The 13,799-nt window shown below is 47.6% G+C and overlaps 1 protein-coding gene across 1 annotated transcript in view; it reads left to right on the top strand.

Moving 5' to 3' along the window:
• Nucleotides 1–342: 342 nt before the first annotated feature.
• The window catches only part of crocc2 (ciliary rootlet coiled-coil, rootletin family member 2), a 328,062-nt gene continuing 314,605 nt past the window's right edge, over nt 343–13,799 (top strand). The window contains exons 1-2 of the mRNA XM_038817133.1: nt 343–442; nt 3,007–3,157. Of these exons, the coding sequence (XP_038673061.1) occupies nt 392–442; nt 3,007–3,157 (202 nt within the window). The 5' untranslated portion in view covers nt 343–391. The remainder of the gene's footprint in view (nt 443–3,006; nt 3,158–13,799) is intronic.

The following is a 13,799-nucleotide window of genomic DNA, read 5'->3' on the forward strand; positions in this document are numbered from 1 at the left end:
TTCAGAGAAAAAAACCCAGCCCTCACCTCCAGAGCAATACCCCCAGCCCCCTCCCCTCCAGAGCAATACCCCAACACCCTCCCCCTCCAGAGCAAAACCCCAACACTCTTCCCCTCCAGAGCAATACCCCAACACCCTCCCCCTCCAGAGTAATACCCCCAACCCACTCCCCCTGGGTAATACCCCCCAACCTCGCCCCAAAGGCAATCCCCCGACCGGCATAACCCCTCCCCCCTTTTAGGGCAATACTCTCATTACTAATCTAGTCCCGGTGTAATACCAATCCTCCTCTCCCCGGTCAGCCAGCAACAACCCCCCCCCCCCCCCCCCCCCCCCGAACTCTCGGCGGAGCTGGAGTCGACACCGAGCTCCGGGGGCACCAGGATCCTCCATGAGTTCACCGAGCGAGCGTCCTGAGGAGAAGCTGGAAGCTGTTATCCAGGTCAGACACAGCTACACCCCTTCCTGTCTAACTCGGCAGTTACCATGTTGCAAACTGGGATGGGAAATTGTCCCTGACTGGGGTAGCAGTGGGCTGGACGTGGAGTTTGCACACTGGTCCTCAGCACTAAGGGGACTGGGGCTGCTACCCTGAGGAGTGGGGGAGACCCGGGCCGGCAGCGCCTCTGCCCTTCTGCCAGAAATGCAATCAGGCTTTCTGCCTGTGTCCTTCCAAAGAAGCGGCTCGGAGTGGCAGCATTGACTCGGGGAGATTACACAGCTCTGTAAAGGCATCTCTCAGATTCAGGAGGCAGAGATGCAAAGCAGGCAGTGGAAGGCAGAAAAATAGTAAGAGAGTGTGGTAGACAGAAATGAAAGGGTAGAAAATCAGCAGTGACCAATTTTGTCAGTGCCCGTATGATGGTATATATTTCAATGCAGAGTCAACTGAATGAAGCAGATGGGTCGAGGGCACAGGTAAACACAGACATGTCAAGTGTGTGAGCTGCCACATGCCAGAGTGAGGTGGGGGTGGTCACATTACACCCCACTGACAGCTCCATAAAATTGCCTCTAATTGGGCCTTTGTTTGTGGAGGTTAACTGCCTGCTTCTGTGGTTCAAGAACCCCCGCCACCTCTGCTCCTGTCAGCATTAAAATAACCTGATCAATCCCATGCTTTTACAGCCCACTCTGTCCCTCCTGCCAGCTCACCTCCTAAGGACCAGTAAAACACTGAGCACAGCTTCGAGAAAGGACAAAGAATAAAGGTTTGAAGTTAAGCAAAGGCTCACTTTGCTCAGCCTACAAATGATATGGATGAGAAACAGTTGGTTGAAGGTGAATTAGTTATAAGAAGTGCAAGATACCCAAGGAGGAGATAGCGAGGGTTCAGAACAAATAGGATCCCACATGGAGAGCAAGGTAAGGCAAAAATAGAGGAATGCTTCTATCAGATTCTGAGACGAAACTTAGAAGAGTATAGGAAGTATGGGGGTGAAAGTAAAAAGGAATTTAGGAAAGCAAAGAGAGGGCATGAAAAATATTAAAAATCAAGGAAAACCCCAAAACATTTTATAAACAAACAGAAAGCAAAAGGATAATTAATTAAAGAGTAGGACCTATTACAGATTAAAAAGGTGCCCTTTGTGTCCTAACAACAGCTATGATGGTAGCTTTCTGAATCTGGATGGCAACAAGCATGGATCATGTAACCTCAGTATGAGCATCTATTTGCAGCACTGAGATGTTGGCTGGCTTCTGCCTGTGCTGCAATGGGAGGTGACACATTGCACACCAGGTGATGGAGATGGTCATTATTTTCACACTCCAAGTTCGGCAAGTGCTCTATGCCACCTTTTCCTGTCAGAGAGAGAGAGCGAAGAATGTCAGTGAGTGTGCAGTAGTTTAGTTGGGCAAAGTGCCTGCCATCGCTGAATACTTAAGACGAATGTAGACGCAGTGATATTTTGGGGCATTCTAGAATGAGAGGTCATAGTCTTAGGATAAGAGGTAGCAAATTTAAACAGAGTTGAGGAGAAACTACTTCTCCCAAAGGGTTACGAATCTGTGGAATTCGCTACCCCAGACTGCCATGGATGCTGGGACAGTGAGTAAATTTAAGGAGGAGTTAGACATTTTTAATTGGTAATGACCAAATGGTGGAGCAGACTCGATGGGCAAATGGCCTAATTCTGCTAGGATATCATGATGGGTGGCACGGTAGCACAGTGGTTAGCACTGTTGCTTCACGGGGTCCCAGGTTCAAGTCCCGCTTGGGTTACTGCCTGTGCGGAGTCTGCATGTTCTCTCCGTGCCTGGGTGTGTTTCCTCCGGGTGCTCCGGTTTCCTCCCACAAGTCCCGAAAGACGTACTGTTTGGTGAATTAGACATTCTGGATTCTCCCTCTGTGTACCCGAACAGGAGCCGGAATGTGGTGACTAGAGAATTTTCACAGTAAATTCATTGCAATGTTAATATAAGCCTTCTTGTGACAATAATAAAAAATTATGTAGGCATGAGGTTAGCAGCACTTGATAAGTGTAAGGGTGATGTGGAGCCTTTTGGCATGAGTCCTGATTGCTGGTGTGTGTGATGAGGCCATGGTGCATTCAGTGGCATGAGAGGTTGGTGCTGTGATGGGCTGGAGATAGCCTTTGAAGATGTATTCACGGATTTTGACTGCTAGTGTCACATCATTGAGCTTTTTCTATCACCTCAGCTGGATCCTCGGGCATGTCTCTGGGAATTGGTCTCCATGGCCACCTGCTCCCATTCCTTTCTCAGCATCTCATGGACATGCACTTGCATTTGGTATTGTTCCCTCTGAGGTTCAACATTCGTTGCTTTCTCTTGACACTTCTGCAATTTTAATGGCGATAAAGGCTGTGGCAAACTTCATGAAAAGTTTATAAAATAGCACCAAACACAGCAACTGGGTTAAATGTTCTCCAGGTCTATTTGTTTTAAGTGCCCGGGGAAACCAAGCATTCTGAATTTGTGGATCTCAGCACATTTGTGTGTGCGTGTGTATCTGATCACCTTATTGTTTTCCTGTTATTTCAGAAACTAGAAGACACTGTCCTGAACCCAGAGGTGAGTGGAGAGGATAAAACTCTGACAGTACGTGGAGAAGGAGAGGGTGGACCACTAACTCCTGTCCCTGCTCGAATCCGAGAGATAGTTACCAAGAATCTAACTGCGGAAAGAATGGAAGGTCAGTTATCTGCTCGAACCAGAAATGTTGGAATAATGATGAAAAGAATGTCTATGTTGCTTTATAAAAGGCAAGTGCGGCATTAGTTTTACAAAGCTTCTGTAGTTTTTGCAGCGCTTCTAACGGTAGGGGCCTCACGGTAGCATGGTGGTTAGCATCAATGCTTCACAGCTCCAGTGGTCCCAGGTTCGATTCCCGGCTGGGTCACTGTCTGTGTGGAGTCTGCACGTCCTCCCCGTGTGTGCGTGGGTTTCCTCCGGGTGCTCCGGTTTCCTCCCACAGTCCAAAGATGTGCGGGTTAGGTGGATTGGCCATGCTAAATTGCCCGTAGTGTAAGGTTAATGGGGGGATTGTTGGGTTACGGGTATACGGGTTACGTGGGTTTAAGTAGGGTGATCATTGCTCGGCACAACATCGAGGGCCGAAGGGCCTGTTCTGTGCTGTACTGTTCTATGTTCTATGTTCTAACCTCATTGCATCCGAGGCCACTTGCATAAGAAAAAGTGGATTCCCTGCAACACAAAATGAGCCTTTTCTTCTGTATAAAAAATTGTTATGGACTTCAACAAATACATTTCACTCCCCTGCTGAAGGTGGGTGGAGATAATGCTTTGCCCCTAGTCTGTTTTACTGTTAACAATATATCTCAAAAACTAATGAACGAAATTCATCAAAACTCTGTACACAGATTGGGCATGGCCCAAGGAAGAGCTGATTCATATTGGTGAAGGTGCAGATCCAAATTCCTGAAATTCTTTAAAGGATCCATTCATATTGTGGACTGTTTCAGCAACTATGGTGCAATTTGCCACTGCTGCCAAAATATAAGCAGAGTTTTCAAAGCAGGTTGTTGAACTTGGATTGGCTTGAAGCCCCCTTAATGAGATGGAAGCTCCAATAAAAAAGATTTTGTTCAGCTTTGTAGTCGCAGAACATCAACCTGGCAGGGAAAACCATCAAGGAAGAGCTGTATAATTGTAATAATGTTAACACAGCATGGTGGAGATATGTGCCCTATTGAGAGCCTTTTTAACTTGTTATTAATATTCCTGTTTTACTTACTTAATGTGAAACTTGTTGCTATTGCTGAGAAATAGTTCTGCCAAGATTTGAAAGTATCTTCAACAAGCACTTGGGCATGTTATGTTCATTGTTTATCCCAGTTTAATACTTTGCTTTTATTGATGTCTTTGCTGAAAATGGAACAAAAGGGGCTGTAGCAATGGATACAAAAAATAGCTGAATAACAGGAAGCAAAGGTGGGTATTTTTTCAGACTGAAGTAAGATTTGTAGTGCAGTTCTTCAGGGGTTGATATTGTGACCCTTGCTTTTCTTGATATAGATTAATGATCTAGAGCTTGGTGTGCGGGGAAAATTTGCAGATGACACAAAACTTGGAAGTATTGTAAACTATGAAGAGAACAGTGTCGAACTTCAGAAGGACATATACAAGTTGGTGAAATGGGCAGATAGGTGGCAAATGAAATTCAATGCAGAGAAGTATGAGGTGATGCATTTTGGTAGGAAGAACATGGAGAGAAATTATAAAATAAGGGGTAAAATTCTTAAAGGTGTGCAGGAACAGTGATCTATGTGTGCATAGATCATTGAAGGTGGTCAGACATGTGGAGAGCAGTTAACGTATAGAATATTCTGGACTTTATTAATAGGGACATAGAGTATAAGAGCAAGGAGGTTTTGCTGAACTTCTGTATGCTTATGCAGCGGGCTCCCCCAGTGTAGCTAAAAGATTGGAGTTTAGTAACTCTAGATTTAATAAAATGAATGATTCTGAGGACTGTGAATATCTGAATATCCTTTGCACTAAGGTTCTTGTAGTGTAAAAAATGAAGTATCTAAGTAGCAAGATATATTTTCCCCCCTTTTATTCTTTCATGGGGATGTAGGTGTCACTGGCAAGTGTTTTGTTGTCCAAACCTTATTGCCTTTGAAATTAGTGACTTGCTTTGCCATTTCAGAAGGCAGCTATGAGTCAACCATATTGATATGAGCCCAGAGTCAAAAGTAGGCCAGATCAGGTGAGGACAACAGATTTCCTTCCCTAAATGGCTTTAGTGAACTAGATGAGTTTCTACAACAGTCACTGCTAGTTTCATCATCACCATCACTATGACTAGTTTTATAATTCCAGATTATTAATTGAATTTAAGTTTTACCGGTTGATCTGGTGGAACATGATCACATTTCTCCAGCTTGGCCATTGAGTTACTAGCCCAGCGGCATTGCTCCTGTGTCACAATCTCCCCTCGCAGACGCAGCAACTTTTAGATTGTGCACAATGCCTGAGTGCTTTCCAGTTATTACTGTAGCTCCATTGATGCAGTTCCCAATGCAGTTTGTTCAACTTGTCTCTCCTGTAGCTATTAAGTTATGCAATAATAGGGCAGCATGTGGTGCAGTGGTTAGCACTGGGACTGTGGCGCTGAGGACCTGGGTTCGAATCGTGGCCCTGGGTCACTGTCCGTGTGGAGTTTGCACTTCTCCCCATGTCTGCGTGGGTTTCACCCCCACAACCCAAAGATGTGCAGGTTAGGTGGATTGGCCATGCTGAATTGCCCCTTAATTGGGAAAGAATTTAAAAAAAAAAGTTAGCCCATAATTTGGAAATGTTGTCCCAATAGTCTGTCAATGCATTGCAGAACTGCTTTCTGACTGTGAATTAATCCACTCATTTGGAAATATTGTCCAATTTTGTTATATTAGATTCTTTCCCAGCAAAAGGCCTTTTTGTATTTTCTCACAGCCTACAAAACTGAAGATGAGTGAATGAATTAGATATTGTAGACATATCTGTACTTTAAGTTGTTTGACAAAGTCACAGTCACACAGCCAGTCAACGCACTGCCAAACTATCTTCTGACTATAACTCAATCTGTCATGTGACTGGACTATGGACCAAGTGCTGGAAAATGGGTTTAGGATATAGGTGCATGATGGCCAGCGCAGACACGATGGGCCAAAGGGCCCTTTTTGTGCTGTAAAACTCTACGATTTTATTATATGAGTGCAAGTCGACATTGTTTTTGTTTCGGTTCCTTGGCTTCTCTCCAAATAGTTCCCTTCCAAGGTTGAAGATCATTATCAATACATTGGAATCATGTGTGATTTTGCTTTTTTTGGCAATTCTTTGTGCCATAATGCATGATGAAGTTGTGGATTTCATTAGTGTCTTCACAACGACCAGTTCCTTAACCTATCGCTCAAAGAACAAATGTTGCTTGTTTCATAGAATTTACAGTGCAGAAGGAGGCCATTCAGCCCACCGAGTCTGCACCCGCTCTTGGAAAGAGCACCTGACCCTATCCCCATAACCCAGTAACCCCACCCAACACTAAGGGCAATTTTGGACACTAAGGGTAATTTATCATGGCCAATCCACCTAACCTGCACATCTTTGGACTGTGGGAGGAAACCGGAGCACCCGGAGGAAACTCACGCACACACGGGGAGGATGTGCAGACTCCGCACAGACAGTGATCCAAGCCGGAATTGAACCTGGGACCCTGGAGCTGTGAAGTGATTGTGCTATCCACAATGCTACCGTGCTGCCGTTTATATGCTTGTCTTTATATATTTCATGAAAAAAATGAAAAAAAAATGAAGTAGGCTTCAAATGAAGTTACTGTGAAAAGCCCCTAGTCGCCACATTCCAGCGCCTGTTAGGGGAGACTAGTACGGGAATTGAACCGTGCTGCTGGCCTGCCTTGGCCTGCTTTCAAAGCCAGCGATTTAGCCCTGTGCTAAACCAGCCCCTTCATGCTTGGTAATTAAATGTTAATGTGATTTAGGGGATTTATAAGATTCATTGGGCATTGATTACATACCGGGAGTGATGTATATAGAACAGTACAGCACAGAACAGGCCCTTCGGCCCTCGATGTTGTGCCGAGCCATGATCACCCTACTTAAACCCACGTAACCCGTATACCCGTAACCCAACAATCCCCCCATTAACCTTACACTACGGGCAATTTAGCATGGCCAATCCACCTAACCCGCACATCTTTGGACTGTGGGAGGAAACCGGAGCACCCGGAGGAAACCCACGCACACACGGGGAGGACGTGCAGACTCCACACAGACAGTGACCCAGCCGGGAATCGAACCTGGGACCCTGGAGCTGTGAAGCATTGATGCTAACCACCATGCTACCGTGAGGCCCTTTCTAACCCGCACATCTTTGGACTGTGGGAGGAAACCGGAGCACCCGGAGGAAACCCACGCACACACGGGGAGGACGTGCAGACTCCACACAGACAGTGACCCAGCCGGGAATCGAACCTGGGACCCTGGAGCTGTGAAGCATTGATGCTAACCACCATGCTACCGTGAGGCCCCTTATCTCCCCTTTCAGAACAAATAAAAACAAAATTGAAGTTGTTGTTTTCACATTTCTTTAATTTTGCAGAATTGCTGATTATCTTCTTTTGTTGCTCACTGCTATGTCCTCCATACTCTTCAGTCTTTATGGTTGAAGTTGAAAGAAGTTCTGTATCATCACTATTTGAATTTTGCTGTTTTGAAGCTGATCAGTGCATTCAAAATTTGTCCATATCTGGTATTAATTACACTTTTTACAATAATATTTCCCATTTTCTTGTCCTGCTGAAATAACTCTGTTGCACCTTATCTAACTAAGAATTTACCAAGTCCTAAATGCGTATTGTATAACTGTTTGTGGTTCAAGGCCTGCTCCACCTCTTCAATCATTTGCTTAAATGAAAATGAGCCAGGGGTGACATTTGCAGTGCTATTTGCAGGCTTGTTTTGTGCACACTCAGTCTGACTGGATTAAAACACCAGATCCACTCCTCCATTTCAGAAACAGAACTTCCCTTTTATTTCAATCCCAAACACCAACATGGTGAAAACCAATGTCTTGAATATAGAGTATCTAATAATGGAGGTGAAGGAATGCACATGAGAGAAATAGGGAAATGGACATGACTTAGCAACTGTATCCACCTAACATCATAATTCTCGTTGTGCCCAAAGCACCTCTCTTCCCACCTTTCCTCCTCGCCAACCCTTCCACAAGTACTGACTCAAAGGACATGAATGACCAAACTCGTGTCACGGACAGGAGTTGGATAAATTTAAACTACCCTGGTTTCCCAACTCTCTACCTATTGTTACGACACCCTGGCCAAGCGCCTGGTCAATTCCAGCCCCATTCATCCCGGAGTCACAACACAAGTGAATTAACCAACAATTCTTATAAAAATACCCTTAATCTTTGGTGTTTGACCATTCAATAATTACAATCACCAGGTTTGTAATTTTAAACACAATTGCTGTTTATTTACAACAAGAAAAAACATGAAATATGCAGTAAATACAACTGCTCAACGACAAGTGAATACCTGACTTTCCCCCTTTAACTGCCCCATCCTCCACCCACACAAACAAACAGACAGACAAACACAGAGGGATAAATATAATAAGGACTTGGGTCAAAAGATAAGAGTCCTTGCTTCAGATGTTGAGTTCTTTAGTGCACCTTCCTCACAGAGTGAATGTGGATTAAATGCTCTTGTTTACAGCCTGTAATGTTCTTCCTTGCAGTTAGCAAACTCTCACTCACAGCTTTTCTAGGAGAGGCCTCTGGCTTCACATCAGCTTGTTCTGCAGAGAGAGTTATCAGATTCTGGCCTCAGCTTGTATCAGCCTTTTCTGCAGAGAGAACTGGTCGTCAATCTCCCAAACTCTACTTGGTGTTCTGTAGACCACAGCGGTTTTGCCTTGATACATCATCAATAATACACAACGAGTTGATAAACTTAACTGAGGCTTTAATACTCTAAGCAGCAAGCCACCAGCCTCTGGACCCGAACTGGGGATGGAGGCGGAGACTTGCCCTTTTGTACAGAAGCCCCGAGGGGAGGAGCCACAGGCGGAGCCAACCTGGACAAGCCCAGGCATATATGATACAGTGCAGTCCAGACAATACAATCACGTGGTTTACCACATTCACCCCCGTTTAAAAAAAGGTCCGGCGGCGGTGAAGTGGTCTTAAAGGTCCAGTCTGTCGGGGGCCTTGACCTTCCACCATGATCGCCTCAGTCCCGGCTGTTGTGTGGGCGCCGGCGACGAGACCTGCGCGTCCGGAGCGAGTTGTCATCAGCTTCTTCACCCAGATGTTGAGTCGGCGAAGGAGGGGCGGTGTAGGGGCGGAGGTGGGGGTGCTTGTCGCCGGTGGGCCTGCGGGTGTCAGTTCGCGAGGGGGGTTGGGCAGGGGCGGGGGATGACGATGTAGGGGTGGTGGTGGTGGTGATGGTCTCTGGGGAGCCTGTAGGAGCCAAATCCCGAAGGGAGACTGTCCTGCCGCTCGTCCAGATGTGCATTGAGGAGGACCTCCTGCCAGCGGGAGACTGGGAAACTTCAACCGTAGGGCCAGAAGGACGGCCTTCCAGACCGTCGCGTTCTCCCTCTCCACCTGTCCGTTTCCCCAGTGGTTGTAGCTGGTCGTCCTGCTGGAGACGATACCTTTGCTGAGCAGGAACTGGCGCAACTCGCGCTCATAAAGGAGGAACCCCGATCGCCGTGGATATAGGCAGGAAACCCGAACAGGGTGAAAAGGCTGTGCAGGGCCTTGATAACGGTGGCAGAGGTCATGTCAGAGCAGGGTATGGCGAAGGGGAATCTGGAGTACTTATCAACGATGTTGAAGAAGTACACGTTACAGTCAGTGGAGGGGAAGGGCCTTTTGAAGTCCATGCTGAGGCGTTCAAAGGGGAGGGAGGCCTTTACCAGATGTGCTCTGTCTGGCCGATAGAAGTGCGGTTTGCACTCCGCGCAGACGTGGCAGTCCCTGGTCACTGACCTGGCCTCCTCGATGGAGTAGGGCAGGTTGCGAGCCTTGATGAAATGGAAAAAGCGGGTGACCTCTGGGTGACAGAGGTTGTTGTGGAGGGCCCGGAGTCGGTCTACTTGTGCGCTGGCACATGTACCGCGGGAGAGGGCATCTGGGGGCTCATTGAGCTTCCCAGGACGACACAAGATATCGTAATTGTAGGTGGAGAACTCGATCCTCCACCTCAGAATCTTGTTGTTCTTAATCTTGCCCCGCTGTGCGTTATTGAACATGGAGGCAACCGACTGTTGGTCAGTGAGGAGAGTGAATCGCCTGACGGCCAGGTAATGCCTCCAATGTCTCACAGCTTCTACGATGACTTAGGCCTCCATTTCGACATAGGAGTGTTGAATTTCGGAGGCATGGAGGATACGGGAGAAGAAAGCCACGGGCCTGCCCGCCTGGTTGAGCGTGGCGGCCAGAGCAAAGTCCGGTGCATCGCTTTCCACTTGAAACGGGATGGACTCGTCCACAGCGTGCATCGCGGCTTTGGTAATGTCTACTTTAATGTGGTTGAAGGCCAGTCGGGCCTCAGCCGTCAGGGGAAAAGTGGTAGATTTGATCAGTGGGCGGGCTTTGTCCGCATAGTTGGGGACCCACTGGGCATACTAGGAGAACAACCCGAGGCATCCCTTCAGGGCCTTGGGGTGGGGGAGTTCCAGGAGGGGGCGCATGCAGTCGGGGTCGGACCCGAGGACTCTGTGTTCCACGACATAACCCAGGATGGCCAGGCGGGTTGTGCGAAAGACACATTTCTCTCTATTACAAATGAGGTTCAGGAGTTTCGCAGTGTGGAGGAAGCTTGGAGGTTCTCGTCATGGTCCTGATGGTCACGGCCGCAGATGGTGACGTTGTCTAAGTACGGGAATGTGGTCCACAGCCCATACTGGTCAACCATTCGGTCCATTTCCCTTTGGAAGACTGAGACCCCATTAGTGACCCCGAAGAGAACGCTGAGGATGTGATAGAGGCAGCCATCTGTCTTGAAGGCAGTGTATTGGCGGTCCCCCGGGCGGATAGGGAGCTGGTGGTATGCAGACGTCAAGTCGACTGTAGAGAAGACTCAATACTGCGCAATCTGATTGAGCATGTCAGATATGCAGGGGAGGGGGTACGGATTGAGCTGTGTGTACCGGTTGATGGTCTGGCTGTAATCGATGACCATCCGGTGCTTCTCCCAGTCTTGACAACCACCACTTGGGCTCTCCAGAGGCTGTTACTAGCCTCAATAACGCCCTCTCGCAGGAGTTGCTGGACCTCCGACTGGATGAAGGCCCTGTCCTGGGCACTGTAGCGCCTGCTTCTGGTAGCAACGGGCTTATAGTCCGGGGTGAGGTTTGCGAAGAGAGAGGGTGGGGCGACCTTAAGGGTCGCGAGGCTACCGATGGTGAGGGGGCAGGGTGTCTGTTGAACTTCAAGGTAAGACTAGAGGTGGCACTGGAAGTCGAGTCCCAGTAATAGGACAGTGCAGAGGTGGGGAGGACTAAGAGCCTAAGGTTGGTGTACTCTATGCCTTGCACAGTGAGGGTCGCGACGCAGTATCCCTGGATTTCCACAGCGTGGGATCCGGAAGCCAGGGAGATTTTCTGGGTCGGGGGTAGGATGTGGAGGGAACAGCGACTTACCGTATCCGGGTGTATGAAGCTGTCTGTGCTCCCGGAGTCGAAAAGGCAAGCTGTCTCGTGCCCGTTGATCCGGACGGTCATTGTGGACTTCACGAGGTGGTGCGGCCAGGACTGGTCCAGTGTGAAGGAGGCGAGTGTCGGAAGACGGTCGGCGGTCCAGATTCAGCAGCGGTACTCGGCTTTATCACGCTGTTCATTTTGGTGCACTGGAACCTCAATATACACCTGATCCTTCTGTGCTCCAGAATTTGGGTGACTGTTGTATGAAAAGTAAAATTAATTCACACTGGGCTCTTAATAGTTTGAATGTCAGCTTATACATTGAAGTTTGGCACTTTGCCTGCGTAATAATTACTGCCTGCATTGTGTGAACTACTGTCAGACCTTATAGTGATTGGGTAAGGTGCTCTATAAATACAAGTATTTATTTATGGGAGAAAGAAAAATACAATTGAAGGAGGCCATTTCGGTTATTGGCTAATTCTTTCCAAGAAACCTATGGCCCACTATCAGAATACACAAGTTCCTCTTTGAATGACTCCGTTGTTTTCCCTCCCCTACAATTGGCCAGGACATGCCAATCCAGTACATCCTGTGTGAAGAAGTGCTGCCTGACATTATTGACCCAGTGATAATGAAGCATGTCGGGCAGCATGGTAGCACAGTGGTTAGCATTGTTGCTTCACAGCTCCAGGGTCCCAGGTTTGATTCCCGGCTTGGCTCACTGTCTGTGCGGAGTCAGCACATTCTCTCTGTCTATGTGTGGGTTTCCTCCGGGTGCTCCGGTTTCCTCCCACAGTCCGATGATGTGCAGGTTAGGTGGATTAGCCATGCTAAATTGTCCAAAAACGGTAGGTGGGGTTGCTGGGTTGCAAGGATGGGATGGAGGTATGGGCTTAAGTGGGTGCTCTTTCCATGCAGACTTGATGGGCCGAATGGCCTCCTGCATTATAAATTCAGTGATGTCCAGGTTAGCATAGTTTGTAATTTGGAAGCAACCTTAGATAGATGGTGTTGCTGTGTAACTGAGGCCCTTGTTTTCTAAGCGATGAAGATCACTGCGTTGAGAGGTTTTGCTGGATAACCTTTGCTGAGTTACTGCAATGCATCCTGCAGATAGTACAAACTGCAGCTACGATCATAGATCATAGAATTTACAGTACAGAAGAAGGCCATTCAGCCCATCGAGTCTGCACCAGCTCTTGGAAAGAGCACCCTACCCAAGGTCAACACCTCCACCCTATCCCCATAACCCAGTAACCCCACCCAACACTCAGGGCAATTTTGGACGCTAAGGGCAATTTATAATTGGCCAATCCACCTAACCTGCACATCTTTAAGAACATAAGAACATAAGAACTAGGAGCAGGAGTAGGCCATCTGGCCCCTCGAGCCTGCTCCGCCATTCAATGAGATCATGGCTGATCTTTTGTGGACTCAGCTCCACTTTCCGGCCCGAACACCATAACCCTTAATCCCTTTAATCTTCAAAAAACTATCTATCTTTACCTTGAAAACACGTAATGAAGGAGCCTCAACTGCTTCACTGGGCAAGGAATTCCATAGATTCACAACCCTTTGGGTGAAGAAGTTCCTCCTAAACTCAGTCCTAAATCTACTTGAACTGTGGGAGGAAACCGGAGCACCTGGAGGAAACCCACGCACACACGGGAAGGATGTGCAGACTCCGCACAGACAGTGACCCAAGCCGGAATTGAACCTGGGACCCTGGAGCAGTGAAGCATTTGTGCTATCCACAATGCTACCGTGCCAATGGTGGAGCGAGTGGACATTTAGATGAGTGTTGGTTAAGCAGATGACCTTGCCCTGGATGGTATTGAGCTCTGATAAACTGTAACCATCCAACCAAGTGTGAAGTTTTCCATCACACCCTGCCCTGTGCCCGATAGGTAAATGAGAGGCTTTGGGGAGTCAAGGGGGGAACCATTCGCCACAGACAATCTGTTATATGCCCTGTCTGGTGTTCCTGTGACTGGTCCAGTTTTTCTGGTCAGTGATAACTGATGACTCCCAGGATGTTGATGGTGGGGGATTTGATTTAGCAATGTCATTGAGGTGATTATGTACGCTTTTGTTTCAGATAATCATTGGTTAACACTTGGGTGATGCAAATCTTACTTG

The sequence above is a fragment of the Scyliorhinus canicula genome, chromosome 13, assembly GCF_902713615.1.
Source record: "Scyliorhinus canicula chromosome 13, sScyCan1.1, whole genome shotgun sequence".
NCBI classification, from domain to species: domain Eukaryota; kingdom Metazoa; phylum Chordata; class Chondrichthyes; order Carcharhiniformes; family Scyliorhinidae; genus Scyliorhinus; species Scyliorhinus canicula.